General features: G+C 34.0%; 4 protein-coding genes across 4 annotated transcripts; 2 read left to right on the forward strand and 2 right to left on the reverse strand.

The window, feature by feature from the left end:
* Nucleotides 1–5549: 5549 nt before the first annotated feature.
* LOC112778845 (kinesin-like protein KIN-13B) lies at nucleotides 5550–10525 on the forward strand. Its single transcript, XM_025823124.3, has 12 exons — nucleotides 5550–5896; nucleotides 6146–6346; nucleotides 6716–6904; nucleotides 7027–7128; nucleotides 7434–7511; nucleotides 7611–7692; nucleotides 8145–8304; nucleotides 8383–8691; nucleotides 8984–9202; nucleotides 9318–9663; nucleotides 9740–9805; nucleotides 10081–10525. Exons 1-12 carry the CDS (start codon nucleotides 5747–5749, stop codon nucleotides 10258–10260), a joined length of 2082 nt encoding a protein of 693 aa, XP_025678909.1. The 5' UTR covers nucleotides 5550–5746; the 3' UTR covers nucleotides 10261–10525.
* A 1281-nt stretch (nucleotides 10526–11806) lies between these two features.
* On the forward strand, nucleotides 11807–14361 carry LOC112778513 (putative Peroxidase 48). Its single transcript, XM_025822823.3, has 4 exons — nucleotides 11807–12435; nucleotides 12818–13006; nucleotides 13172–13337; nucleotides 13721–14361. Exons 1-4 carry the CDS (start codon nucleotides 11929–11931, stop codon nucleotides 14218–14220), a joined length of 1362 nt encoding a protein of 453 aa, XP_025678608.1. The 5' UTR covers nucleotides 11807–11928; the 3' UTR covers nucleotides 14221–14361.
* A 186-nt stretch (nucleotides 14362–14547) lies between these two features.
* Nucleotides 14548–15605, reverse strand: LOC112778514 (uncharacterized). The gene has a single exon (XM_025822824.3). It carries the CDS (start codon nucleotides 15364–15366, stop codon nucleotides 14743–14745), a length of 624 nt encoding a protein of 207 aa, XP_025678609.1. The 5' UTR covers nucleotides 15367–15605; the 3' UTR covers nucleotides 14548–14742.
* Nucleotides 15606–17792: 2187 nt separating this feature from the next.
* Nucleotides 17793–22883, reverse strand: LOC112778512 (uncharacterized). The gene is made up of 9 exons (XM_025822821.3): nucleotides 22633–22883; nucleotides 21709–22338; nucleotides 21531–21619; nucleotides 20896–21249; nucleotides 20507–20809; nucleotides 20175–20423; nucleotides 19851–20072; nucleotides 18923–19496; nucleotides 17793–18385 (listed from the first exon to the last, which is right to left on the reverse strand). Exons 1-9 carry the CDS (start codon nucleotides 22769–22771, stop codon nucleotides 18180–18182), a joined length of 2766 nt encoding a protein of 921 aa, XP_025678606.1. The 5' UTR covers nucleotides 22772–22883; the 3' UTR covers nucleotides 17793–18179.
* Between the last annotated feature and the right edge of the window lie 4834 nt (nucleotides 22884–27717).

Here is a 27717-nt window from a genome sequence, read left to right on the forward strand (position 1 = left end):
CGCCAATGTTACGATGGGTAACCGGAGATTAATGGGCTGGTCGGTATTGGTTGGCCCAAACGTATGAAAGAGGAGGCTTGCAAGTGAGTTGACGATCCACGGGCTCCGTCCGACTTGTTCGTGAGAAGTGAGGGGGGTGGTACCTGCAAAGACACTCCGATGCCAAAGTCAGCAAAGGGAGCAAAACAGGTCTAGAGAGTATTGGGACCTAGAGATACCTGAGGGGTGTCAGGATACTTATAGTGGTGAACCAATAACCACCGTTGAAGTAGTGCCGCTTTTCTAGGATGTTAACCGTCCCTTTATCTTAGGGAGGTTAAGATAGGGTTTGCAGAAGTGGTTAGAGAGATTCTAGGGGCAGTTACTTATTCGAATGAATGCTTATCTACCAGCTAACCCTCGTTCTCGACTTCTTTAGAACAAGTCGTGGCAAATGCCGACTTCGTAGGTTGAAGGTCGGTGCCAGGTGAGGCTTAATCCTTTGGATTAGGCCTTTCATTTGGACCTGGGCCTTTACTATTGGGTCAGGGTATAAACAGTATTAAAACAGAATTAAAATTCAAATTAAATAAAATTATATAAAATAAAAATTAAATTTTAAATCTTAAATATTAAATTTAGAATTTAAAATTTAAAATTTTGAATAATAAAAATACAAATTGCCTTAGCCCAAAACATTATAAATATATAAAGGAGTTCAATAAGCACAGCCCATTCTTTTCATGTTTTTGTTTTTTCAACGAACTTTTAAACTTTTAGTACACACATGTCCCAAAAAAAACGTACTAGTACACACACACGCATTCAATGGGGTTTAAATGTTTTAATTTTCGATGGGTATAACTGTACAAGTACAAATGTTGAGTAAATGAGCCTATAATTCAATAGCCGTTTCTTTGGTTGATGTTGGATCTTTCGACCATATTATATTTTTGCTACATATTTAAGTTTTATTGTCATTTAAATTCAATTAAATAGGTCTAACACTAGTAAAAACCGTTTTCAATAAAAAAAATATGACACGTATTCGAAATTCTAAACAAAAATTATCTCTTATTTCGCACTCTAATATAAAACATCGTTCACATTTCTTATTCAAAAATGCAACAAAGAAATTTAAAATTTCTCAAAAAATTTTAAATTCGTTGTTCTTCTTTTTCTCTTACTCTTTTGTGTGTATGCGCGCCTGTTTCTTGTATGTGCACGTCCTTGATTCTTGTGTGTATGCGTGTTGTGTTGATAGTGGTGTTAGTAGTAGTAGTGTGATAATGGTGGTGCGACTGTATGTCTTTTTTTCTGTCTGCTTCTTTCTCTTTCTGTCTGCTTCTTACACATAAGTGTTGTGTTTATAGTAGTATTGACTAGAGCTGGTAATGGATAGAATAAAGTAAGGTTTAGACCAGTGACGGATTCAGAAAATTTTGATAGTGGGGGCAAATTTTATATAACATGATAATAATTTTTATAATAAAAATAATATGTGTATATAAAAAATTAAATATTAAATTATTTATTAACTACTATATATCTATGTATAAATACATATATTATTTAACTTATTTTCAAGGTGTATTTTATATTTTAATATATATTTTATACAGATAATTATTTTTTATGTACATATAACATGATTATTGTTATGATTATATTTTGTTATTGTAAAATATGATTAGCCTTCAAAATATCTAATATACAAATTAAAACACTAAAATAGTAATTTAAATAATAATATATAATTTAAAATTCTATTCTTTTAGGTTTTATATTTTTAAAATATTAAGTAATTTTTTTTTAACACTACCATCAAAATTTCTCTCTTTCCATATATATTACTAAACAATTATTTAAAAATTTACTTTCCAATACAATTAGAAGCCGACTCTTATTGATATTCATAGTTAAAAAAGTTCTTTCAATTAATATAGTTGCTACGCAAAAATTAAAGCTAATTTGAAAAGAAGATAAATAATATTCTTTTAAGTTGATTTTTAAAAAAGAATACTAATTTCGTTTAAATATAAGAATTAATCATTCTAACGAATATCTAATATAAAATTTTTAAATTGACGATTAAGTATCAAAAGTTAAGTAAAAAATTATTATGGGGTCAAATTTAATAATCTAATGGGGGCAAATAAATATTATTATCATATACTACTAAAAAAAATTTCAAATTGTAGTGGGGGCACTTGCCCCCACACCACTCTACTTAGATCCGTCCCTGAGTTTAGACTCTACCGGCGGGTTGAAAATTTTCTTAAAACTCTATTCTACCCTACCTGCGAGTTGAAAATCTCTCAACCCTAACCCTACCCGTATTCTAAAGTTCTAAACCCTACTCTACCCGACCCTACCCGCAGAAACAAAAAAAAAATTCAAATAAATATAAAATTCAACCATTCTAATTTTCATACATATTAATAAAATAGAAAATAAAAAACTAAGTTCAAATTAAAATTAAAAACAATAAAATTTTAAATAAATCCAACATAAAATTACAAATAATATGATCATCAACTAGTTTAGTGATTATTTTAAGTTTTTATAAGAAGAAAATTATGAGAATAAGACTCACTTTCTTCATTACATACATAACTTTTACATATATATTATATAATATATTAAAGGTGCGGGTAGAGTAGGGTAGGGTATACTCTAAATCCGTATCATATTCTACCCACAGACAAATTTGCACCCTATTCTACTCTACCCGTAGCGGGTAGGGTAGACAACCCTATTCGAACGGGTTGATCTAGGTTGGGTACCCGTGGGTAGGGTATATATTGCCAACCCTAGACTATTGACAATGGTGGTGATGTTCTAATAATGGGGTGAAGGACGTAATGGGGTGTAGTGGAGAAGAGAAAGATTCAGAGTGTGTGGGAGAGATAAGAGAACTCAGTATAATTAAAAGTCAATTATAATTAGGAACCCATATTTTAGTATCGATTCTAGTTGTGATTTTGAAAGAACTTTCATAGTTTGATTTTAGTTTTGGTTAGGTTTGGGTTCTGATTTTGGAAAAAGGTTGAAGGTAATAGAATAGGAGTAATTCAGGAATTTTAAAACAATTTTAACGGAGTTAACTCTAATTTTAACGATCGATTATTTTTTATAAACGATACTCATCTTTCATTGGTACAATATTAGTATCGTTAAAATTATAGTTAATTCAGTTATTGTACCCATGAAAGATAAAAGATAAGTATCGTTTGACAAAAATAACCAATCACTAAAATTGAAGTTAACTCTGTTAAAATTATTTTAAAATTTTTGAATTACCCCTACTTTACTACCTTCAACTTCTTTCTAAAATCAGAACCCAAACCTAATCCAAAACTAAAATCAAACTATGAAAATTCTTTCAAAATCACAACTAGAATCGATCCTAAAATATGGAACCCTAATTATAATTGGCCTTTAATTATAGCGAGTTCTTTTATATTTTTCACATCTTCTAAATCTCTCTCTTTTTTACCACAGTCCACTGTGTCCTTCACCCCAATGTTAGACTATCACCACCATCGTCGTTAATACTATCATAAACACAATACTCACACACAAAAAGTAGAGAGATAGAAAAAGAAGTAGAGCCACACCACCACTACTAACACCACTATCAACACAACACACATACACACAAGAATCAAGTGCGCGCACACACAAGGAAAACAAGCGCGCACACAGGTAAAAAAGTCAGAAAAAAAGAAAAATAAAAAAGATAAAAAAAAGGAGGGTGTGACAGCAAAGAAGACCTTGCCCACCATGCGTCCACCTCTGGTCTTCTTCCCCGTTACTTGTGCTCTCTGTTTTTGCCACTCGAGCAGTCGACGATGAGAAGGAGCAAATGACGACGAAATGAGATGGAGGCGAAAAAGAGTAGATCTGACGACAACAAGACTTGCGGCAAAAAGGAATGAGGGAATGGTAGATCTTAGTGGGTTTAAAGTGGTAAAAATAAGAGTAAATGTCATTTCCGATCCCTAACCATTTGTCTGATGAACTTTCCACTACCTAAAAAATTTAAAAACCCAAATCGGTTCCTATCTACTTTGATATATGTATGTTCCAGTCCCTGGTTAGGGACTGGAAATGACATTTACTCAAAGTAGATAAGGACTGGAACGTACATTATCAAAATAGATATGGACCGATTTGGATTTTTAGATTTCTTAGGAGGTGAGAAGTCCATAAGACAAATAGTCAAGGATCAGAAAGGACATTTACTCTAAAAATAATAGAAGAAATGTTAGGAATAAGTTTTGAAAATTTAAAAAAAAAAGTTACAGAGACACAGTTCTAATTTTAAAAATTAGTTGACGATACTTATTTTTTATAGATACAAAATAAATTTAATTCTTTTTGTAAATAATTTTGTCAACATCTAAAATTTTCATAATTCAAAATAGTTATTTATTCCTTTTCTTTATTATTTTTACTTCAAAACACATTGATTGTTCTTTAAAAACCTTTGAACGTCTCTTCTATTATGAATTACTGAAAAAGGAAACAAATTTATTACCATTTGACCAATATGAAAGTAGTAGCACTACCAACTAGCAAGCATATATTTTATTCGTTTTTCCTTCAAACATATATAAATTTGATTTTGTTAGGTAGACAATAATTTTTTAAAATAATGTGAATAATACGTTTTAGAATTAATTCAATAAAATAAAAACATACTCCACCTCCAAATTATTTCATAAATCTTAACATTAGGATAACTATCTGTATACCTAATGAATTGAACATCCAACAATTGTTAATTATGTATGAGTAAATTGAATAAAAAAAATCATCCAATTAAAAATAATCAATATAATCATCTGCATACCTATTGAATTAAATATCCAATATATTTATTGTTCATTGTCTTTCTGTACTTTTTCATATAAATTTGATATTGAAAATATAAAAATAATTATATAGAAATAAGTTCTTTGTTTGGTAGAGAAATATAAATAAGTTTGTACAAAAAAGAAAAATATATAAATAAGTTGGTTGTATACTTGTATTATATTTATACACCGTAACATAAAAAGTTGATCAAATTTATAAATTACATAACAATGAGTAATAGCTCAAATGACATAGTCTTCTCATACTCAATTAAGAGATTTCGAGTTCAAGTCTCCTATCTTTGGTAAAAAAAAAAAATTTATAAATTACATGCACGTACTTTTTTTGTTTTGTATGCCTAAGAACTTTTTTATCATGAGAATGTCTAAAATGTGAAAATAAATATTTCAACTTTTTTCAAATTGATCTTGTAAAATGTAATTTCACGTTATATTTCTTTTTTATTTTACTTAAGTAAAATAAAAAGAATAAAAAAAAAAGAATAAAAACCTGGGGAAAAGGCATCAGAATTTTTGAAAACTCGGGGAGCCAAGCGAAGCGCGCAATAGTGGTGTTTGGTCCCCACGCACATGAGCGACGGTGTTCGATGATAGGCTAACTTCAAATAACCATGAAAAATGAACCAAACAAGGACCCACATAATACGTCGTCGTTTCATAAAACACGTGCCCATTCTCCTTCCCGTTAACACTTTTTCATTTCAAAAGCCTCCTTCATTCTTTTCGTTTCGTGAGTTTCACTCCATAACAGTGACAGTGTCCACTCCAAGTTTCTCCACCTTCTCCTTCTTCTTGTTATTCCTGTTGTTGTTGTTGTTGTTGTTGTTGTTGTTGTTGTTGTTGTTGTTGTTGTTATTATTGTTATTCTGTTACGATCGGTTAAGATGAACAGACAAGGGCAGCGATCCGGTGGTTCGGCGGTGCACCAACACCGTCACTACTCCGAAAACCTTCTCGAACCTTCCTCCAATACCAGCTGGCTTCACTCTCACTCTAATATTCACTCCTCTTCCAGTTTCATTCCTCCTCTTCAGGTTCCCCTCTCTTTTGTTTAATGATTTTTTCAATTTTTTAAACCATTACTTCAGAAATGATATTTATTTATTTATTTATTACTGGGTAATTACATAATGCTTTTGTTGTGGTGATGATCTGATTCTCTGAATCTTGTGGTGATAATGTTGTGATGGAACTTGGAATTTTTGGCTATTGAGATTTCACTGATTTGTGATGTGATGAGTTATTTGTTTATTTGATTTTGGAGTGGGATTATGTATTGGCAGGATTATAATTTGTATGGTGGAGGAGGAAGCAGAATGTATAGGAACAGCGTTCAAAGGAGCTTCAGCGGAGGAAGTGATTATTACTATGACGCGGAGGCCTCCGCCCTGCCCAAGAAGAAGTATGGCGAGGAAGTTTCGCCGGCCGATTTCAGCCCAGGCCTCTTGGATATCCATTCATTTGATACTGAGCTTCTTCCTGAGGTTACTTAGCTTTTCATTTATGTGATTGAAATTTTGGTAGCTTATCATTTTTCTTTTCTTGAGGAATGTAGTTAATCATTTTTTATCATGGTAGATACTAAAATTTATCCTCCAAAGATATGCAGGAAATCAAATCAGTCCTCTAAGTTATTATAAACTAAAATAATTGTCAATTTGGGATTAAGTTAATGTCTAAATATATTTATGATGACCAAATTGATATGCTTTTTGAAGATTGATGAACCATATTGGTGACTAAATTCTGTAGACGATTAATTTGATGCTATGTCATTTTCTATCTGTTAGTTGAGAACGGAAAATTGTAGCTCAGATGTTATGATTGTGATTTGTCTCTCTGTTTGATGATAGATGCCAGCTTCTGATGTATCCGATGCCACCCTGTATCAGCCTACTCTTGGTAGAGGGTTTGATGATGCTGAGCCTTACATGTTTAGTAAGCAGAGTGGCAGAGGTCGCGCACCTGACAACAACTTAATGAGTAATGTTTCTTCTACTGATAAGGAGAAATCCAGCTCCGTCGCAAAGATTAAAGTTGTGGTACACACTTCTTTCTTATGCCTCAATGTATTATGCTCTTTGATGTTCCAGTTTGAACTGAAGCTTGTGTAGATTTTTTTAATTTTTTTTTCTAACTTGGACATATTGATACTTTAATGCAGGTTCGCAAAAGACCACTTAACAAGAAGGAAATAGCAAAGAATGAGGAAGACATTATAGAGACAATATCAAATTCTTTAACAGTGCATGAGACTAAACTTAAGGTGATTGTAATAGGCAATAGAATCCATGGTTCTTAGTAAGTATATTTGTGAATCTAGAATATTTGGATTCGAAAACACTGCAGAGAATCTACAATATCTGTTTTATCTTGATGTTTTATTTCAACTCTTCAAAGCCTTCTACTAGGTAGTATTCCAAAGTCTAGTTTTAGCAATGCCCAACAATCAACATATCTAAAAACCTTATTTATTAAAATCACCTTCCTAGTTTTTTCATAAGGCAGTGCATATGTCAAATTTATGGGATGATATTTTAATAATGTTTTTAAAATCTAAATGCTTTATAGGTCGACCTAACTCAGTATGTAGAGAAGCATGAATTTGTTTTCGATGCTGTCTTGAACGAGGAGGTTACAAATGATGAGGTAACTATAATGCAATCAAATGTTGAGTTGAAAAGCATGAATTCACAACATATAACCCAGTTCGTGTAATTTTTGCTTTTAATCCTTTGATTGGCTTAGGTATATCGTGAAACAGTGGAGCCCATAGTGCCAATAATTTTTCAACGAACTAAGGCAACTTGTTTTGCATATGGGCAAACAGGTGATAGCAGCTTCTTACGTCTGTTCTTGTTGCAATTAGCATGACAGCCTGCATTAGGACAAGTCAGATTATGCCTATTTGAGAATGAACTTCATACCATGCATCCATCTGAAATAATTTACAATTGTTCTTTTTCATTTTTGTAAGAATATCATTTTGATCGTGATAATATATGGTTCTGAAACTCTATTATTCACATCTTTAATCACAAGTATAGTTGGTCATCTTCTTTACAAAACAATTGTTTGTAGTTCGAAGTTCCTAAAATTGTTCCTGTACTTGTTCTGTATTAAGGCAAAATGCTTGAATTCTGTAAAGGAAACCAGTGATTCTTTCATCATTGTTATTTATGCCAAATTGACTTTGTTGGCTTGCACTATTGCTGGGTGCGAGCATGTTTCTGCTAGCTATGTACTTTGTAAACTTATAAAAACCATTTTCTGCTAATCCAGGAAGTGGGAAAACTTACACAATGAAGCCACTGCCTCTAAAAGCATCAAGGGACATCTTGAGATTGATGCATCATACATACAAAAATCAGGGATTTCAGTTGTTTGTTAGTTTCTTTGAAATATATGGTGGAAAGCTTTTTGATCTCCTTAATGATCGGAAGTGAGTTATTTGATCCTTCTTGTTTGCATCTGTACTGTAGTATCTATATTCTTGAAGTTTAATGGCATGTTTCTGCAGAAAACTGTGCATGAGAGAGGATGGTAAGCAACAAGTTTGCATTGTTGGCTTGCAAGAGTACCAGGTATCCGATGTAGAGATGATCAAAGAACTGATAGACCAAGGAAATGCCACACGAAGTACTGGCACCACTGGTGCAAATGAGGAATCTTCAAGGTCACATGCAATACTTCAGCTTGCTATCAAGAGGTCAACTGATGGCAATGGGTCGAAGCCTCCTCGTGTTGCTGTTATTGGCAAGCTCTCCTTCATTGATCTTGCGGGAAGTGAACGTGGAGCAGATACCACAGATAATGACAAACAAACAAGGTATGTAGGAAGCAACCTGAAGTGGAATATTTTGAAAGAGAACTCTTATTTGTATAGACATATCATGAAAACACTTGTGGTAATTGTGAGAGTTGAGAAGAGGGGGAAAAATGAAAAACAAACTATTGTGTCTATCTCTAACTAGGATGTATATGAGATGTCTAGCTTTTTGTGCACAAATAACATTTCAACTATTGAAATACATCATATTAGTAACTGCATCTCAATTTTGACCCTCTTGTGTCTTGACCTTAATGGCTTTATTTTGGCTGTTCCAAATTATATGTTACAGAATAGAAGGTGCTGAGATCAATAAAAGCTTACTTGCCCTGAAGGAGTGCATAAGAGCTCTCGATAACGATCAGGGACACATCCCATTCAGAGGCAGTAAATTGACTGAAGTTTTAAGGGATTCATTTGTTGGTAATTCCCGCACTGTTATGATATCATGCATATCACCAAGCTCTGGTTCATGTGAACATACTCTCAATACATTAAGATATGCTGACAGGTAACAAAAGAATAAATTCTTTTCTTGGTTATTCCCATCCTTCAAACCACCAACATCCTGCACAATGTTTGATAGATACAAATTGAAACTTGTTCTTTGCTGTTAAAACTTTCAGAGTAAAAAGCCTATCAAAGGGTCACAATTCTAAGAAGGATACTATATCTTCATTCAACCTCAAGGAATCTATTACAATTCCTGTATCTTCTTTTCCTGCATCTGCCTATGAGGATCATGTGGTTGATGCATCGCTGGAAGATAATGATGTGGATGAATTTAGCCCTCCCGAAGAGTACTATGAGGAGGTGAAACCATCATTAAAGAAATATGGAAAGATAGAGCCGTCGTATGGTGTGACAGAAGACAAATCGAAGAAGCAGAATAATCAGATCAAATGGAAGGACCTCCCAAATGTTGAACCTAAAACTGTACATTCAGACGATGATTTGAATGCCCTCTTAAAGGTAAAACTACTGACTACTTGCAGAGTATATTCTTGTACACAGAAAACTAGATAAAAGCATTTTATCATAACTTCAGGAGGAGGAAGATCTTGTAAACGCCCACCGGAAACAAGTAGAGGAGACCATGAATATTGTTAGAGAGGTATTGAATTTAACCCTATTGGTATTCAGCATAATAGTTGAAACTTCAGCGCACACACATGCAACAAATTTTCTGTTTGTTGAACATCTTGCATATCCTGCCCTCGGCTGGTTTCAGTATTATTCATCCTAGAATAAAACTAAAAGAGTTCATAGAACAAAGAATATGCATTTTTGAAAACTGCCCTTGCCACTGCTTCCCTGAAAGGCATGTTGGAAATTGCAGTTTTTTTTTTTTTCTTGATTGAGATTTTCATTCATCATCCATTTATGCAGGAAATGAACCTCTTGGTTGAAGCAGATCAACCAGGGAATCAGCTGGATGATTATGTTACAAAGCTAAATGCCATTCTAACACAGAAAGCTGCTGGTATCTTGCAGTTGCAAACCCGTTTAGCACATTTTCAAAAACGTTTGAAGGAGCATAATGTTTTGGTTTCATCTAATGGTTACTAAATCATATTTGAGACTCCTTGTGGCGATTGTTGCTATGGCTGGAATGATAAATTGTGGGATGTTTATGCGGCATTCGTGCTAGATTATTCATTATTTTTACCTTAGCTCTTATCGTGGGGAGTATAAGGTGGGGTCTCTTTTACTTTTCTTTTCTTTGGTTTCTGAGCATATAGAGCTGTATTGGTTTTAGTGCTGCTATTCAAGGCACAATATCAATGTATAAATCTTTGATTTGATGTTTTATCAATCAATGGAGTTTCTTTTATGGAGTAGTCCTCTTATTCTGTTCAATTGAGTGAATTGACACCTCCCAAATGGACTATTATTTTTTTTAATGTAGATGAAATATTATTAAAATGATTTACACACGTTTTATTACTTATAACGAATTTATCTTTTTATTTTTACTATAGCTACGATGAAAAATTGAAAATACATGAATTCATCAGCTAGTTATGTTTTTTCTTCTTGTTTTTCTACAACAAAATTTCCCAATGGATTGTAGTTTGCTAAACTAAAATCTAAAAAGCCATGGACGAAAATTTGAATGTGTGATGTATAATCTTTGAAAATTCCTATAAAATTGAGTTTTTTTTTTTTTTTTTTTTTTGAAAGAAAAACAAGCTTAACACATGTAGTGAAGCATACAAAGATACAATACATGAAATTTAGCAACTCCTATGTCATTTTCGGCATAGCTATCAACAACCCGAGTTAACCTTTGCACCACTTTCTAGAGCAACAAAACGACCTAGTCACACAGTCTACAATATTTGTTGTCTTATTCTGGAAGATAAGTTCATTTCTACATAGCCAGATATTCCATATAATTGAGAAGAATTCAACTAACCATGTTTTTCGCACGTCTTTTCTTAAAGATATAATCCTCCAACTCTCAAAATGTTCTTTTATGGATCCTGGGATACTCCAAACACAACCCACATGACTAATCCATGTGCACCACACCTGCCAAGCATACTCACATGTGACAAACAGATGTTGTACAGATTTAATTTCTTTGCTACACATAACGCAGACGTTATCACTTGGTTCAATGATGCCCAATCTGATTAGTCGATCCTTTGTATTGACTCGACCTACAAGTACAAACCAAGTAAACAACTCTATCCTATAAAATTGAGTTAACTTAGTATGAGTTTTATTTTGATCTATAGATACTATAACACGATCATCAAATTAAATTCATGTATTTAAACAAAATTTTAAATAGTAAATTTGAAGATTAAATATAATCAAAGTGTCATAAGGGTATGGTGTGTTGTGTGGCAACATCCAAAGTCCTTGGTAGTCGGTAGATTCCATTTTACTTTCAAAATAAATAAAAGATTATGCGAGTAATCTCATAGTCAGAATATACAAATTTCTTGTTTCTTGTATCATTACTAAATAATAAATTGACACTGTAGGACTTAAAATAAAAAATAAATAAATAAAAAGAAAGAGGTAAAATTTGTAAACCGCGACAGTTAGTGATACTTGGATACCCCAACAGAACCAACCAACTTTTCTTCCCGCCATTTTCTTCTTCTTCCAGTGAATGAACTCTGCAACTCTGATGTGAATGAATGAACGAATGCAACTTCACTTCACTTTGTTTCCCTAATTCACTGACAAGAACAAGTTTTGCGAGCACCGATTGAGCAAAAGATGGCAACTTTGATGTCAAAGATGCTCAAGAAGATGAGCTTCTTCATTCTCCTCTTCTGCATCTTCCTCTCTTTCAACACCAACAACAACAGCAGCAACAGCAGAATAAGCATCACAACCACAACCACCTCCTCTTTCTGTAACCCCTCTTCTTCCTCTTCTGCTTCTTCTTGTTCTTCTTCGCACTCTCGTTCTGTTCCTCTGGACTCGTTTTCCAATTACCCTGTCTCGTTATCTGTCAAGATCAATGGTGGTGTTGGTGAAGATGATGACGACGATGATGATGAATTTGGTGTTCTTGACGCTGGTGATAATGATGATGATGACAAAAATGATTCTTCTGACGATGATGATGGTGGTGGTGAGTCACTTCAGTATGATTACTACCGAAATTCGTGCCCCAAAGCAGAACGAATTGTTCGCTCCACCATGCAACATATTCACCGCACCAAACCCTATTTGATTCCAGCTATCCTTCGCCTTGTTTTCCATGATTGTTTCATTCAGGTCCGTCTTTGTTGGAAAATTTCAAAATAAAGAAAAAGAAAGCATATACACATTGGGGTTCTTTTCATAGGGTTTTGAGTTTCTGTGATTTTGATAAACTCTTTGTTTTTCTTGAGTTGGCCCTGGCGTTCATATTTTAGATGTTTTCTCGAAAGTGAAGATTATTGAATTTCATTGATTGTAATTTGGGGTTTTGTTTATTTAGATGCTCTAGTTATGAGGTGTGTCTGGACTAAACTATAGCTAGATAATCAATAGTTTCTTGGAGAGTTACATAAAAATTGAGATTCTACTTTAATTTTATTGCATATTATTGAGTACTTATGATGTTATATATCTATGATGAGTTTATTGGCTGCTTTCTAACTCAACTGTGTTTCAGGGATGTGATGCTTCGGTTTTGTTAGATGATGATGATTACATTGATTCAGAGAAAGAGGCACCTCCCAATGGAAGCCTCAAAGGTTTTGATGTAATTGAAACCATCAAATCCAAGCTTGAAGAAGCTTGCCCTAGAATTGTTTCTTGTGCCGATATTCTTGTACTAGCTGCTAGAGACTCTGTGGCTCTGGTAATGTGTTTTTCTCTTCTCTTCCTTTCATCATTGTATTTTCATGATACACTTTGAATCTGTGATAATCTAATGTTGTAGATCTAATAGAAATCATAGAGCATTGTCCATTCATTTCTATGTTCATACACACTAGAACTTGATTTAGATCTGTGTTTACTTCAGGCTGGTGGCCCCTTCTATCCATTATATACCGGCCGGAGAGATGGTTCGAACTCTTATGCTGACATTGCAACGTATGAGCTTCCTTCGCCCTATTCTGATTTATCACACACCCTTAATTCCTTCAAAGCAAAGGGATTTGATGAAAGGGAGATGGTCACTCTCCTAGGTTAGTCTCATTCTTTTCACTTCTCTTCGTATTAATGGGTAACAATACCTTCAGGTTTGATTATATTGAAGCAGCTGATATATATGACCCTTCTTCCCTAAAGTTTTAGGGCAATGATTGTATATTTCAGAACCTAACTGTTTAGGACATGCATCAATGCATCATTTGCTAACAAAATCACATTAATGCATGAATATAAGCTTGCCATTAATTAACAGAACCTAGTACTTTCTGGTTTAATGTGCTTACTATTTTCCTTTTTTTTAAATTCCATTGTTTTGGATGTGTCTTTGGCTTCTGCTTTTGATGCTATTTGGTGGTTTTGTGCAACTTACCATTGTCAATGAGTGACTAAACTAGTCTGTCCACTCTTTCCTTTTTAGGTGCCCATAGCATTGGCGAAATCCACTGCGAATTCTTCAAAAACCGCCTCTATAACTTCAGCGGCACCAATGAACCTGATCCTTCTATAGAAGTTGAATTTCTGAACCTATTGAAATCAAGATGCAGTGCATCATCTCCCTCATCTGCATCAGGATATACTTCCCACCGCACCCTTTCATCGACAGCTTTTGAGTCAACTTTTCCCAATGGCTCCCCTTCTTCCTCAGTAGAAGAGCCAGGAATTACTATGGACTTGGAACAACCTCAATCAGATTTTGGGATTACGTACTACCGCAACCTATTGCAAGGTAGAGGAATCTTGTATGCTGATCAGCAACTATTGGAAGGCGAAGTAACTCGTTATTGGATCAAGGAATATGCTCTAGATTCTACTTTGTTCCATAAACATTTCGCCCTTGCAATGATGAAACTCTCAGATCTCCATATATTGACACCGCCTATGGGTAACATTCGGCTCAATTGTTCAAAGGTTGCATGAAATGTTGCTAAGAATGAGGTGTTCATGAAGTGCTTGTATGCATATTACATTTTGTTGCCAACTGTAACAGAAGAGTAGCTAGAACTTTTAAAAATTAGTTTCTGTTTCTTATCATTCCTATCAAACTAGTACACAGCATTCAAGAATCTATTATGATCCAAGTATCTTTGAGAAAGAAACTGAAGATATAAAATTTTGCACAATAAGAAAATTGGCAAACAAGAAGGTAAGAGGTTCTCTTATCCATATGATTCAATTCTACTCATGATGTGCTATCATAAATCATGTATGTCATACAAGAGCAATAACACAGGGAAAAGGAAGAAATTTCTAAAAAGTGGGAACTGAACCACATAAACTCATTTTCAGTTTTATCATATATGATACAACATGTGGAAAAAGGACACAACACAAGAGACACAAAATAGTGAAATAAAAACATTTTCCTATACACTGAAACCTGCTATGCCTTGGGAATTATGATTATCTTATCTACAACCTGATTGAACCAAGTCTCTGCTTTCAGGTTCTGATGCTAACAGAGGGCTGTGGAAACGATAGGTCTGAGTGCATATCCATGAAAAACTGGTCCACGATATCTAAATAGACTGGGCTTTTAAGGCGAGAATAGTAATGTAGTGCCTCTTCTATGTCTAGTACATCCTCAAGATCACCCTCATCAACCATATCTAATTCTCTCATCTTCTGTGCTAAAAGTAAAACATTAGCTCCCTTTGTTGAATCCTCCTTATTTCTTACTTGTGATGAGTTCCCTTTGTTTTTCTTCTTCTTCTTCTTCTCCTCCTTTGGCATGTCTTCATGAAAGCTCTTTTGTGGACTTTGCTTTGCAAAACTCACAATATCTTCAATTTCTGGTTCTTTTGACTTGGAATTTGTTATGTTGTTGCTGTTGCTGCAAAACCTCTTCATTCTGCTGAGATCATACTGCAAGTGATCATAGAACTCATTGTAGAATTGGTCACTTGTTGTGTGAGTTCTTCTTGCATTGCCACTTCCACAAAGTAAAGTGTTGAAGGAGAGTGATCTTGGTAGTTTTTGGTACCCTCCACGGAATAAAGACCTGAATTTTCTAAGGCTTTTGCGGAATAAAACCTTGCTTTTGTGAATGGTGTCTCTTAGCAGCATTTGTAATTTTATTGAGAGAAGGAGGAGAGGATTCTCCAAGTAGTTCTTCAGTCTTCTTCAAAAGCAAGCATGGTTTTAAATATGCTCTAGTTCTTGTACAGTCTCCAATTTTGTCCTGATTCTTATTCACATATAAAGATAAATGCAGATTGGAATTAGTTTCTTATGGTTACCATAAGACAAAAGAAATGTACTCTAAAAGGGTTTTATTTCCATCTATGTTTCAAGTTTACCTTTTTGTCTACGGCATCCCATGTACCCTTTAAACCCCCCCCCCCCCCCTTTTTTTTTTCTCTGATTAAAGTCAAAGCTAGTAACCAAGGTTTTAAATTGCAGTTGATTTAACCATATGATAAGGTGAAAATATTAATATCAAAGGTTAAGGTTATCAAATTTGATAGTTCACCTAACCTCGTCGAGCTAAGATAAACTCAAATAATAAAATTCAACTGGTAAACTTGATTTGGTAATATAAACTTGTAAAGTTTATAGTTAACCAGAGAGTTTGATAACCATGTCAAAGGGGCAAAGTAATTTGGGGTCATGATACTTGTGTAGATATTTTCCTTGAATGTGGGGTTGTTCCTATTTGGCTTACAGATAGTTTACAAAAGAAAGCATAAAAAAAGGACTTTCAGTATTCATATTATCAGAGATGTTAGTACATTGTTTTGGCTAAGGTACAAAGTTGCCAGCAGTGTTGCCTAAAAACATTAAATCAAGAATTTGCAAAACTTCGCCAGATTTGAAACATCATGAATTATGACCCCCCTAAATCAAATTATTCTTAGTTTGAGATTTGCAGGGGTTCTATTATTTTTTGTCATGAGTCATGACATGCAACTAATTTTAACTTTAGTGACTTGTGTTCATTTAATTAATGCACCTCCAAAGTAGATTCAGTCAGTGCTTTTAGCAGAAAAATCAGTAGGGTCACTGAGAATAATTAATGACACACATGCTCACATTCCAAACCAATGCTAATTAAGTAGAAAGCCTTATTAATACTCATTCTATACTAAAAAGTTGTTTTAACTTTTTTGGTACATTAACAAATCATAATCAATGCAACAATATATAATTTATATCTAAATAATCCCATTTTTTGTTGGCAAACAAGTCTTAATCCACAATTAATTAGCGTCATGGTTCTTAAGTAGGAAAGTTATCGAACACATTGGTCCCACGGTCAGTTAACCAAAAGGACCTCGACGCTGATTAATTTCGGATAGAGACTTGTTTGGAGCTTACTCCATTAATTTAAGAAGTGGAAAAAGTATACTATTTTGTAAGAAAGGGGTTAATTGGTAGTCATGTCACTATCAGATTTTGACATAGCTTATTAATTCCTCTACCCACCTCTATCCAAAACTATGATAGTTAAAGTGTCTGCACTGTGTTTGGCAGATATCTCTTTTTATCCTGAATAACTGTTTACCCTGCAAGGGAGAGCAACTTAACTCTGGCAGCAAAAACTGACAAAACTTTGGATGCCCAAACAAGTACTACAACTGCCAAATTTTGCATCTATCATTCATGAAGATAACATGATATTTGGCAGACTATATTAAAGATAGGCTTTGGTGCTTGGAACCATGCACTGTCTTATTTTGGAGCTTATTGTTTATTTTGGTGTTCAATCATTCATTGTTGTTTGATACTTCAGCAGTTGTATTCAAAATATAGTTATATATAGTAGGTAACAATAATGATCCACAAAGTCAACTGTTTTTTGCCCTGAAAACACTTAATTCTACCAGGAATAGTTGAGATCATATATAAGTTATTAACAATTTATTAGAAGAAAAATGTTATTTAAAATTCACTTTTCTTTTCTTTCTTTTTTTTAAAAAAAAGAAAGAACTCAATGCAGCAAAGTCAAACACATCACAATCTAATCTAACCGACAATGAGTTAGGTGAATTGTTTCCCTTCTAATTGATGGTAAAACATTCATATCATAGAAGTAGTTATTTCCCACATAAACTTAGCATATTGTCATTTTCTCCAAGATAGATTGGTTCTGTTGTCCATGTTGAATATCTGACACCATTGTTGCCCGTGACCAGCATTAAGTATACAAAACAAAGTTGCAGAGTGACAGCTAGAACAATTAATCTGCATCTTAAATAGCATTCATTGATTCAATTCTCTCAGCATTGAATAGAGTTGCCAACATAATACCTGCTTATGAACCGTTATTTATATGATGTAATTATCAAAGTCAATTTAAAACAGTTTGAACATTCTTATTGCTGATAAAGACAGTCTAAGTTTTTATTTGGAATAAGATCGGATAACATATACAAGCCCCTATGAATCCATTTTCTTTTTTACAAAAAAAAAAATTACAAATAGGAATGCTCCCCCGTAAAAGAATAAAAAATAAAATAGTGTATAAAATCATCAGAAAAAAAACAAGGGTATGAAAAATGAATAACTGTCAAGTGCACAAAACAGATTTTTTATTTGCTGCTCTGCCCTATTTCAAGTTTTTCTTTCTTCTTCTATATTTAAAGATTAAAGAATCTAATTGAACTTAATAACTATCAAACTGAGGGTATAAATGGGACAATGCTATGATGCATCAGATTGTACTTGGTGCATCATGTACTAAGGCAATCAAAAGGAATAAACTTGAATCATGACGGATGCCACATTGCCACACTTTTCATTGTTCAAATCTCTACCATTGTATTGCCTTAATGCACGGTGCACCAAATTCAACCCGGTACATCTAAGACATCTCCCTATAAATGATTATAATGGAAATCATGGCCTTTGCAAGACCTTTTCTTCTGCAGTGAGTATTCTCAGCTTCTCTTTTTGAATTTGAAAAACTGATGCAACAACCTGTGCACTTCACCATAGTTATTAGTGGAAGAAACAAGACGATCTTTTATCCACTGTGGTAGCTTGTTGACTGGGTGGGATAAGCTCCTTTTGGAGGAATCAGATGCATATCTCGTATCAACAAGCAAAATTGCTGCATAGTCATTAATATGACGAATTGCTCTACCTGAAACAACATACATACATATAACAGTGTAATGTAAGTCCCATAGAAGAAAACCCCTTCAAGATGTTTGCAAGTGCTATGTATGCTTAATGTACAGTAAGTAATGTTACTTTGAACATCCAATAGTGTGTATCAATTGCACAGATAGCATAATCTAATGGTGAAAAATAAGTGTTGAAGTAGGAAGTCAAAAGTAGTGTCAGCATGGAGTTCGAAGGTTTAGATGTTCAAAAACTATTTTCCATACACCATAGAGGAAATCCAGTAAGATACTGTGCAATCATGAGCTTGACCTTTGGTTTGCTACGGCTACATGACCTTAATGCATCAAAGAATTAATTAGTAACAAAGCATTGAATTTCGGTGAAGATTAATTCCTTATAAATTGCTTAACCACATGTTTGGTTTGGTATGAGAAAGACCAAAACCATGGTTTATTTCAAGGGTATAAATTGAGTTTTAACTTATTTGGCAAAAATTGGTTGAGTTACGTTTCAACAAAATTACCCTTTATGAGGTTAGTGCATATATACTCACCTATTGATTGATTTACAGCTTTCATGCAGAGATTCTCATAGTACTCTCTCCCTCTGTGGCTGCAACTTCTTAAGATGTCAAAACCACCTTGTGCATCTCCATTATATACATCACAACTTGCACCAAATGGGGTATTTTCAATGGACTTTGAATTTCGAAAACCTTCTATGTGCTTTATCCTTTCCAATAACTCGATATCAGATGGACTAGCATATGGCAGTCCAACCATGACGACACACCGACCCATTCCATCACTTAAGTTGATCCCTTCAGATATCTTCCCACCAACAACAGCAAGGAGCACTGCACCACTTTGAGATGCTTGGTTTGCTTCTGTACTCACACTTGATAATGCACAAATGGTATCTTTATATTCCTTTAGAACAGATTCAACTTCCATATTATTCCTAGGCTCTCTAAAGATACGCTTCCTCCTAGTAATCCTCTCAATGATGCCAGAAGATCCCCAGAGTTCATACACTTTACCTTCATAATCGAAAGAAGGGAAGAAGACTACGATTCCTTCAGGAACCACAGTCACCAAGTTACATAGCAAAAGGCCTAGTTCTCGCATCTATAAAACACAAGATGGAACATAGTCACTCATTGTCCGCAGTTGAATACTTCAGGTGTCATTTGGTTATTGTCTTGACAAAGAGAGGACAGAGACGTTGGAGACAAAAACATCTCTTTTCCGAGACAAATTTTAAGATAATTTTGTACTTCTTGAATAGAGACAAAAGAGATGTCTCCGAGACAATTTTTAAGCAAATTTCTATTCCTCCAAAGAGATGGGACACTGGAGAGTGAGACCCATCTCTGCCGTCTCGCTGTCTCCATCCTTTCTATCTCAAGACAGAAGCCAAATGCTACCTTTACAAAAGAAACCATGCTAAACAATGATAGACAAAAATAAGGATATGCTCACCATGTCTAGTGAGCTTCTAGAGCTGTAGCTAAAATCAAAGGAGCGGCCAGAAGGACCACGAGAAACCGCAATTGGCATAATGCTATCTGGAGGGACAATGTGGCCGCATGAAAAGAAATGCAACTGATTCGGTGGTAACCACGGAAATAATCGCTCCCTTGTCTCTTCTATAGGTTGAAGAGTCCCCCCTACTAATAGAACAGCATGTGCTTGATCTACAATCTAAAGAAAGCTTCAGAGTTATTTTCTTGTTCATTATATGTCACGAAAAGTAGTTTAAGCTACAAAGTACTTATTAACTTAAGACATCAGTGTCAAGCAAACCTCAGAGAAAATCTTCTCGCCACTGAGCATAACAAACTTGATATATCCTCCTTGTTTCCTAAAGCTTGATGATGAACTAGACCTCGAAATTATTATCCTTCCATCACTATCATTGTTTGTCAGTGACTGTAATATATCCGCTAATGCCTGGAAAGCAGACAGACATCCCCCCTCCTCCCCATGTTCCCGAATTTCATTGCGTGCTGATGTGTTCTCCGAATTAGCCACCTTTTCTCCATAACTATTAACCTGGAAAATCAAGTAAATTTTGACATCAAATTGAAGACAAAAAAGTTTCATTAAAAAATGTAAGTATTTAGTAGCAGATTCACCTTGTGCATGATATTACTTTCCTTTATATACTTTAACAATTTGATCAAGTTGATATTGTCTATATTTAGTTCAAAGATAAAATCATTGATGGCCATAGTAAAATCAGATGTTCTACTTTCTTCAGAAGTCTGTTCTATGTCATGGTAAGAATCCATCAGATTTCCATTCTTCTCATTGAGTAGTACTCGAAGGAAAGCTTGAGTCAGAACCATCAGAGTTTGAATATATCTCCGGTTCGCTGATCCCAAAAGACTCCGGAATCTCACAAAGTACCGTTCTACATGGCAATGCACATTCTCCAGCTGTACAAATAGGGAACAGAACAATTAAATTCAAAAGTAAATATAACTTGTTCAATGTCTATGCTAGATAAAATTGACGAGCATACCTGTGATAAAGTAATTTTTGAGTCATACATGCTGATGAGTGAATCAGCTAAATTATGTGCCTCATCTATTATAACAATATTGGATTTCAAATTCAGACCAAGAGCTTCACGAGATGATTTCGACAAAAGAGATTGATATGGAAGAACAACAAGATCAGCTCTCACAACCATGCTTCTAGAGCCATAGTACGGACAGGTTCCCAATGTTTTTCCAAGGTTTGCAAGATCTTCAATATCCAAGGCTCCTCGTTCAGATACCTCATTCCTGAATTCATGTTGTAGTTTATGTTTTCTAAGCATTGGGCAACCAGAAGAGGCCTTTGTTCTGCGTGTGTGTGCACCTACTCTTATGTTCTGCAAGTTAAAGAGACAATAGTGCCTAGACAATTCTCTCTTATTTATTCTTGCCAAGAAAGAAAAGATACCAACACCAAGCAGTGACTAATAGATAGGAAACTTAGTTCCACAATTAGACATTAAGCATAGAAGTTAGTATTGCTTATGTTTTCATCTCAATTTGGTACTTCTAAATAGAACTATTTTTCTTGAATCCTTAGCCAAGCATGCCTGGTTGAATGAAAACATTCTCAATATTAAGTTTCTATGTGCCATTTTTCAAAAGAACAGTGATATACCTTCACTCTTGTAGCTTCATTTTTCTTTTTCTTCTGGAGTTCCAAGCATCGCTCATTTATGCGTGTGGAGTTTCCAAGTGAAAGCACATCTATGGTAAAATACAGAGATTTGTTGTTAGCCATTTCAGCTTAATCAAATGGAAAATGATAAAAACTTCTTCAAAACTCAGTTCCAAACCTTTGTTAATGCAAAGATTTTTCCTTGACCCTAAACTCACAACAGTCATCTCATTAGCAAAGATTGTCTTCTGTAACTCCTTTATGAACTGCGAAAGCTGCGAATGTGTTCGGCTGCAGAAATAAACCTTGAATTTCTTCTCATCCTCCTCCTCCTCAGCATCATCAGACTCATCTTCACTCGAAGAATTAAGCATGCTTTTAGTAGCCTTCCTCTTCGACATCACACTCCCTAAATCCCCTTCGTCTTCACTCTCATACTCTTCAAGTAGAAACTCCTTGTCATCAACATCTGTTGTATCAATTTTCTTTTGTGAACTTTGACATATGTTTTCAGCAGGAGAATGTTCACAATGCACATCCCCAAAATCTTTACTAATTCCCTTATTCTCCTTCTCCTTCTTATCAGCTTTTCCTGACAGATACCGAAACTTGTCCTTCTTGTTTTTCACTTTATCCTCTTTAACTTGGGGGTCTTTGTTAACAACAAAGTTCCTCAACCAATCAGGGTCATCATCCGAACCAACACCGCCATCACCATTACCACACGCTTCCTGTGATTCCTGCTGTCTCCTCTGATCAAGCACCCATTGCAAAGCACTACAAATAACACTCATAGTCTTCCCAGTACCTTTTATAACACACAAATCTCACCAAAATTAACCCAATTCTTTTTTTTTTCCTAATAAACAAAACAAAGCAAAACAACAACATGGAATTGCTTCCAATAATGTAAGACAGACTAAAAACAGTAAATTCATTGTCTTCCTCTTCTCCTGACTAAAACATAATAACATCACCAAAATTAAACTCATTTTGCAAACAATTAATAATGCAAGAGTGATACAGCCAAAAACTCCCAAACAAAATGACGTTAAATTTAAGATTTCAAAAAAAAAAAAATCATAAATGAATGTTGAATTACCAGTAGGGCTTTCTAACATGGAGACGCCACCTTGGTTGAGAGAGTGATAAAGAGCCTTCATGAATTCCATCTGAATCGAATATGGCTTGAAAGGGAACGCTGAGAACTTCACTTCTTCTTCTTCTTCTTTATCTTCCATATTCCTAATTCCTTCACTCCTTTCTTCGTTCCTTCAGTGTCGCAGCGTTGATTCAACGAATTTTCTTTTTCTTTTCCTTTTTTGGGTAATAATCATCGAAGAGAGAAATGAAGACTTGGCGCCACTACCATATGGCGGGAACCAAAAAAAAAAAGTGATTTTATAACTTTTATTTAATAAAAAAAAGTTGAAAATTTATTTGAAAGTATTAATTAGAAGTTGTTTTGTTTAAGCTTATTTTGTAAAAGGTATAGAAAATATTCAATTTTTATCTTTTATAAATGATATTTATTATTGACATATTTTGTTCTCTTATTCATAATTTCATACGAGAAAAATTGTCCTTTTATTATTCAATAAAAAATATTTATTGTTCATTTTCTATTGTATGGGAGATGCAATAATTTTTTATCAAATATACTGTAATGTTTTTTGTTGGTTTTATTCTTAAATTTTATTTCAGTTTACTTATGCAACAAACGTTTTAGAATATTTTTATTTTACCTTAAGATTTGATTAGTTAATCATTTTAAAAGATTGGAGAATAATAATTGTTTTTGTATTACGAGACCTGTTCGAGGTATAATTCATTGCAGAAAGGGAGATGTCTCATGTTTTATCCACGAATGAGTTATACTTGTACTCTAAAAAATACTAGATAGGGTGGGTATCTACAAAAAGTATATAAGTACCTAAGTGAAAAATAATTCAAAGAAGAGAATGAAAGTGACTTATGTAAGTATTAGATTTTTAGATGTCATTTACCTTGATCTAATGTTACCTTATATAGACGGGATAGAAATTAAGTCTTTTGAATATATTCGATTAACGAATCATAAGCTATGGTTGTGGTGAAAACCACAATGTAGTTATCGTGATATTTTCACCATTTGTTTTGACTATTTCATTGAGTTGTTGGTAATGACGTGTGATGAAGTCATCGTTCTGCTGAATATTATCATGTTTTTTAGTTTTGGGCCAAGTTATAACTTTTTTGGACTGATGTATAGACTTTATTAATCGAGTTATAGGTAATGGATCAAGATTTATTCTCCGACTAATAGGTGGCAATTACCTAAAAATACGAAATGGATCAGATTGTAACGGTCGAGTTATACATATAACGACTGAGTTATGTGTTGGTAATTTATGAATCATAGAAACCATAACATTCTTTTGACCTAATCTCCAAATTATAACTTATAGCCGCCGAGTTATAGTGACCAGATCACAACCTTCAAGCTTAACTTGTTTATTTTTAAGAGAAGCAGGTTGAGTTTTTATGAATATCGAGTTATAACTCGGCAGGATATAAAAGAAATGCGTTTGTGTTATAATTCAGAGATATAAAGATTAGCCCCCAAGCTCAACTTGATAATCTTAAAAATAAAATTGGACAAACTTGTCATTGAGAAAGGTGTTGCTTATATCAGTATATTTTTGAACGAGCTTATAGGTGATTGTTTATTGGGCTAACGCTGACTTATAGGTGTCGGTTTGCTTTGACTGATTATGACTTCTATGGGCAAGGGTTTTGCCAATGTATAGCTTGGGATCCTTGGGCACTAAATTTCTTGGCGTTACCGATCCGTCTTTACTTCTTTTATAGCTCCGAACGCCGGAGTCCCTGTAAAAAACACTCCGACGCTCAAGTCAGTGAAAGACTAAAAGATATGCTTTTAATTTGCTTGTTCTTGTTGCCCTTTTTCTCCTTTTTTCATTATTAGATGGGAAGTGTAAAAAAAAGCAGTAGTCGAACTAAAAGCATGAATAAAAATAAATTAAAGAATAATGAAGTTAAAAATAATGTACTATTTATTAGGGATTACTCTCTTAATATAGAAGGTATAGGATAAACTGCCTCGTTAAAATCCTCCAAGCAAAACCCAATGTGAAAATAATTCTTGTGAGTGGAGAAAAGAGCACATATTCGATTCCTGAATTATAACTTAGTTGTGGTATAGTTTTAGAGAAGTTGCGTTCCAAAGTACTAGATAGTTCTTTGCCTAATAATGTTTGAAAGGTATAAGTCCCTTGCCAATCACTTTGCTAATTCGAAAAGGTTCTTCTGGTCATTCTCTTTTAATTGAGTTAATTTATTGATCCGTCGAGTTTGTCTAAGTTCTTCTATTTCCATTTGTCCAACTGCTTTTTCTCAGAATTCTGCTAAAGTCTTCGACTTGGAGACAACAATAGTCGTGTGAAACTTGTTAGGGCAAATACCACTCTTAAAGGCATAGAGGTGGACATGAAGGTTAAGGTTGGGAATCTCCATTGCTATTTTATTGAACTTCGTCATGTAGTCATGGAGACTTTCGTATTGACCTTGTTTGATTGTGCTAAGATAGTCGGAATCATGGACATAGATTTTGGATGCTGCAAAATTGTTGGTAAAAAGGTCGGCTAGTTCCTTAAAAGTAGAGATAAAACCTATAGGTAAAGATGAAAACCAGAGTAAAGCAACACCATTTAAAATGTGGGAAAAGAATGACATAATATTGGATTAAAATCACCATTAAAAAATATCATTGAGTGGAACTTAGTGATATATATGTTCGTGTCCCAAATCCCTTCGTATGGCTTGAGAGTGGTTGGTAGCGTGAAATTCTTCGCATATGAAACTTCATGATTTCCTCAGAAAAAGGGTTTGTACGTCTTTTCAACGTCTTTGAAGTTGTAACATCTACCAGAGTACGAGTTCCTGACACATGTTTGTCATCATTATGAGCATCCTTGCGATCTTTCTTGCTATTTTGATTCTTTTGCTGTTGTGTTAACAACTTGGTTATCCTCTGGACCTTGGCCTCAAGCGCACCGTTCTTAGCTATTAACTTGGCCTGAGTTGGTGGAGGAGGAGGTGGATTTTTCTCATCGGCCATGATCGAGATCCTACAAAAAAGAGGAATAATAAGTGGAAAAAAAATGTGGGGCAACATTAAGATCGGTCCCACGATGGGGCGCCAAATATTTTTGTTGTTATGAGATATGTTCGAGGTATAGCTCGTCGCAGAAGGGGAGATGTCGTCCTGTCTTCTCCACGTATGAGTTATACGCCGGACTCCAAAGAACACCAGACAGGATGGGTACCTGCAAAAGGTACTCCGACGCTCAAGTCAGAAATAATTCAAAGAAGAGAGTGAGAGTGACTTATGTAAGTATTAGGTTTTTAGATGTCCTTTACCTTGATCTAATATTACCTTATACAGATTGAATAGAGACTAAGCCTTTTGAATATACTCGGTTAGCGAATCATAAACTACGGTTGTGGTGAGAACCACAATGTGGTTACTGTGATATTCTCATCATCTGTTTTGACTATTTCATTGAGTTGTTGGTGATAACGTGTGATGAAGTCATCATGTCGTTCTGCTTATCATGTTTTTGAGTTATAGGCAGAATTATAACTTCTTTGGGTCGAGGTATAGATTTCATTGGCTGAATTATAGGTAATGGATTAAGACTTATTTTATGAGTAATAGGTAGCAATTACCGAGTAATATAGAATGGACCAGATTGTAACGGCCGAGTTATAGATATAACGACCAAGTTATGTGTTGGTAATTTATGAGTCATGAAAACTCTAACGTTCTTTTTAGGGTTAATAGTTAAATTAGTCCCTCAAAGATAAGATATTTTTTAAATTCATCATTGAATGATTTTTTTAATCAAATTGGTCCTTCAAAAATTGCAAATTAATCATATTTGTCCTCCAGTAACTCCATTAACAATTTTCTTCAAAGATTAATGTTGTAAAACGTTAATTGATAACATATATAATACCTGATATGTTTAATTGAGTATTGACTAAATATGTTTATGAAAATTTATTAATTTAGTCATTTTTTCCAATTACAAAAATTATATTCCTAATATGACCTAGTGACTAAATTGATGGATTTTCGTAAATATATTTAGTCAACGTCTAATTGAACATGTTATATGTCATATATGCTATCAGTTAACATTTAACATCATCAATCGTTGACAAAAATTGTGAGTGGAGTAATTGAAGGACAGATATGATTAATTCGTAATTTTTGAATGACCAATTTTATTGAAAAAATCTTTCAAGGACAAATTTAAAGAATGCCTTATCTTTTAGGGACTAATTTGACTATTAAACCATTCTTTTTTACCTAATCTTCAAAGTTCAAATTATAATTTGTAGCCGCCGAATTATAGTGACTAAATCAATAATAATAATGATAATAATAAAATCATCATCACCTCTAATTTGAAGAGAATATTATTTTGTTCTAAATTTAGAAAACATCATTGTTTGTTAATAATATGAAACGGGGAACTAATTCGGCTTCAAGTTCTTCCTAACCAATATAATTTGCACCATGTCAATCTAAATTGCATAATATGATACATGATATAATTGCTTTTATCTTATTATCAAGTCTAAGATTTCTCTTGAACAGGAATAAAGAAATCAATGTTATTTGAATTCAATAGGAATAAAGAAATCAATGTGATTTGAATTGAACAGGATGAGACCAACTATCCCTAAAGGTAACAACTAATACACTGAGCATATCGTATAATTAGGCAATCTATAAGGTGAGAGAGTAAATGTAGTGATTATCTCGATTTCTATAACATCGTTTGGAACTTTTTGTTATTTGTGCAAACTTTAGCGTGCTTGCCTTGAGCTGCACTCCAATATCTAAGTCATCAGATTGATACCAATTATATCAACTAAAAAGTATATATGCAATAATGCAATCTAGTAAAACTTAAATTTTAATTGTTTTCCTGTTATTAGCATCCATTCCTGCTTTAGTTTGCTAACTCTTTGAAAAACTTAAACTATATGCTGCCTCATGGAACAACTATTAGGTTGAAAAATTCCTTAGAAATAGTCACAATCTCTTATAGGATTTAAACTTATTTTCATTCTAAATATCTCTTAAATACTACAGAGCACAGCATATATAGAC

The sequence above is a fragment of the Arachis hypogaea genome, chromosome 19 (assembly GCF_003086295.3).
Source record: "Arachis hypogaea cultivar Tifrunner chromosome 19, arahy.Tifrunner.gnm2.J5K5, whole genome shotgun sequence".
NCBI classification, from domain to species: domain Eukaryota; kingdom Viridiplantae; phylum Streptophyta; class Magnoliopsida; order Fabales; family Fabaceae; genus Arachis; species Arachis hypogaea.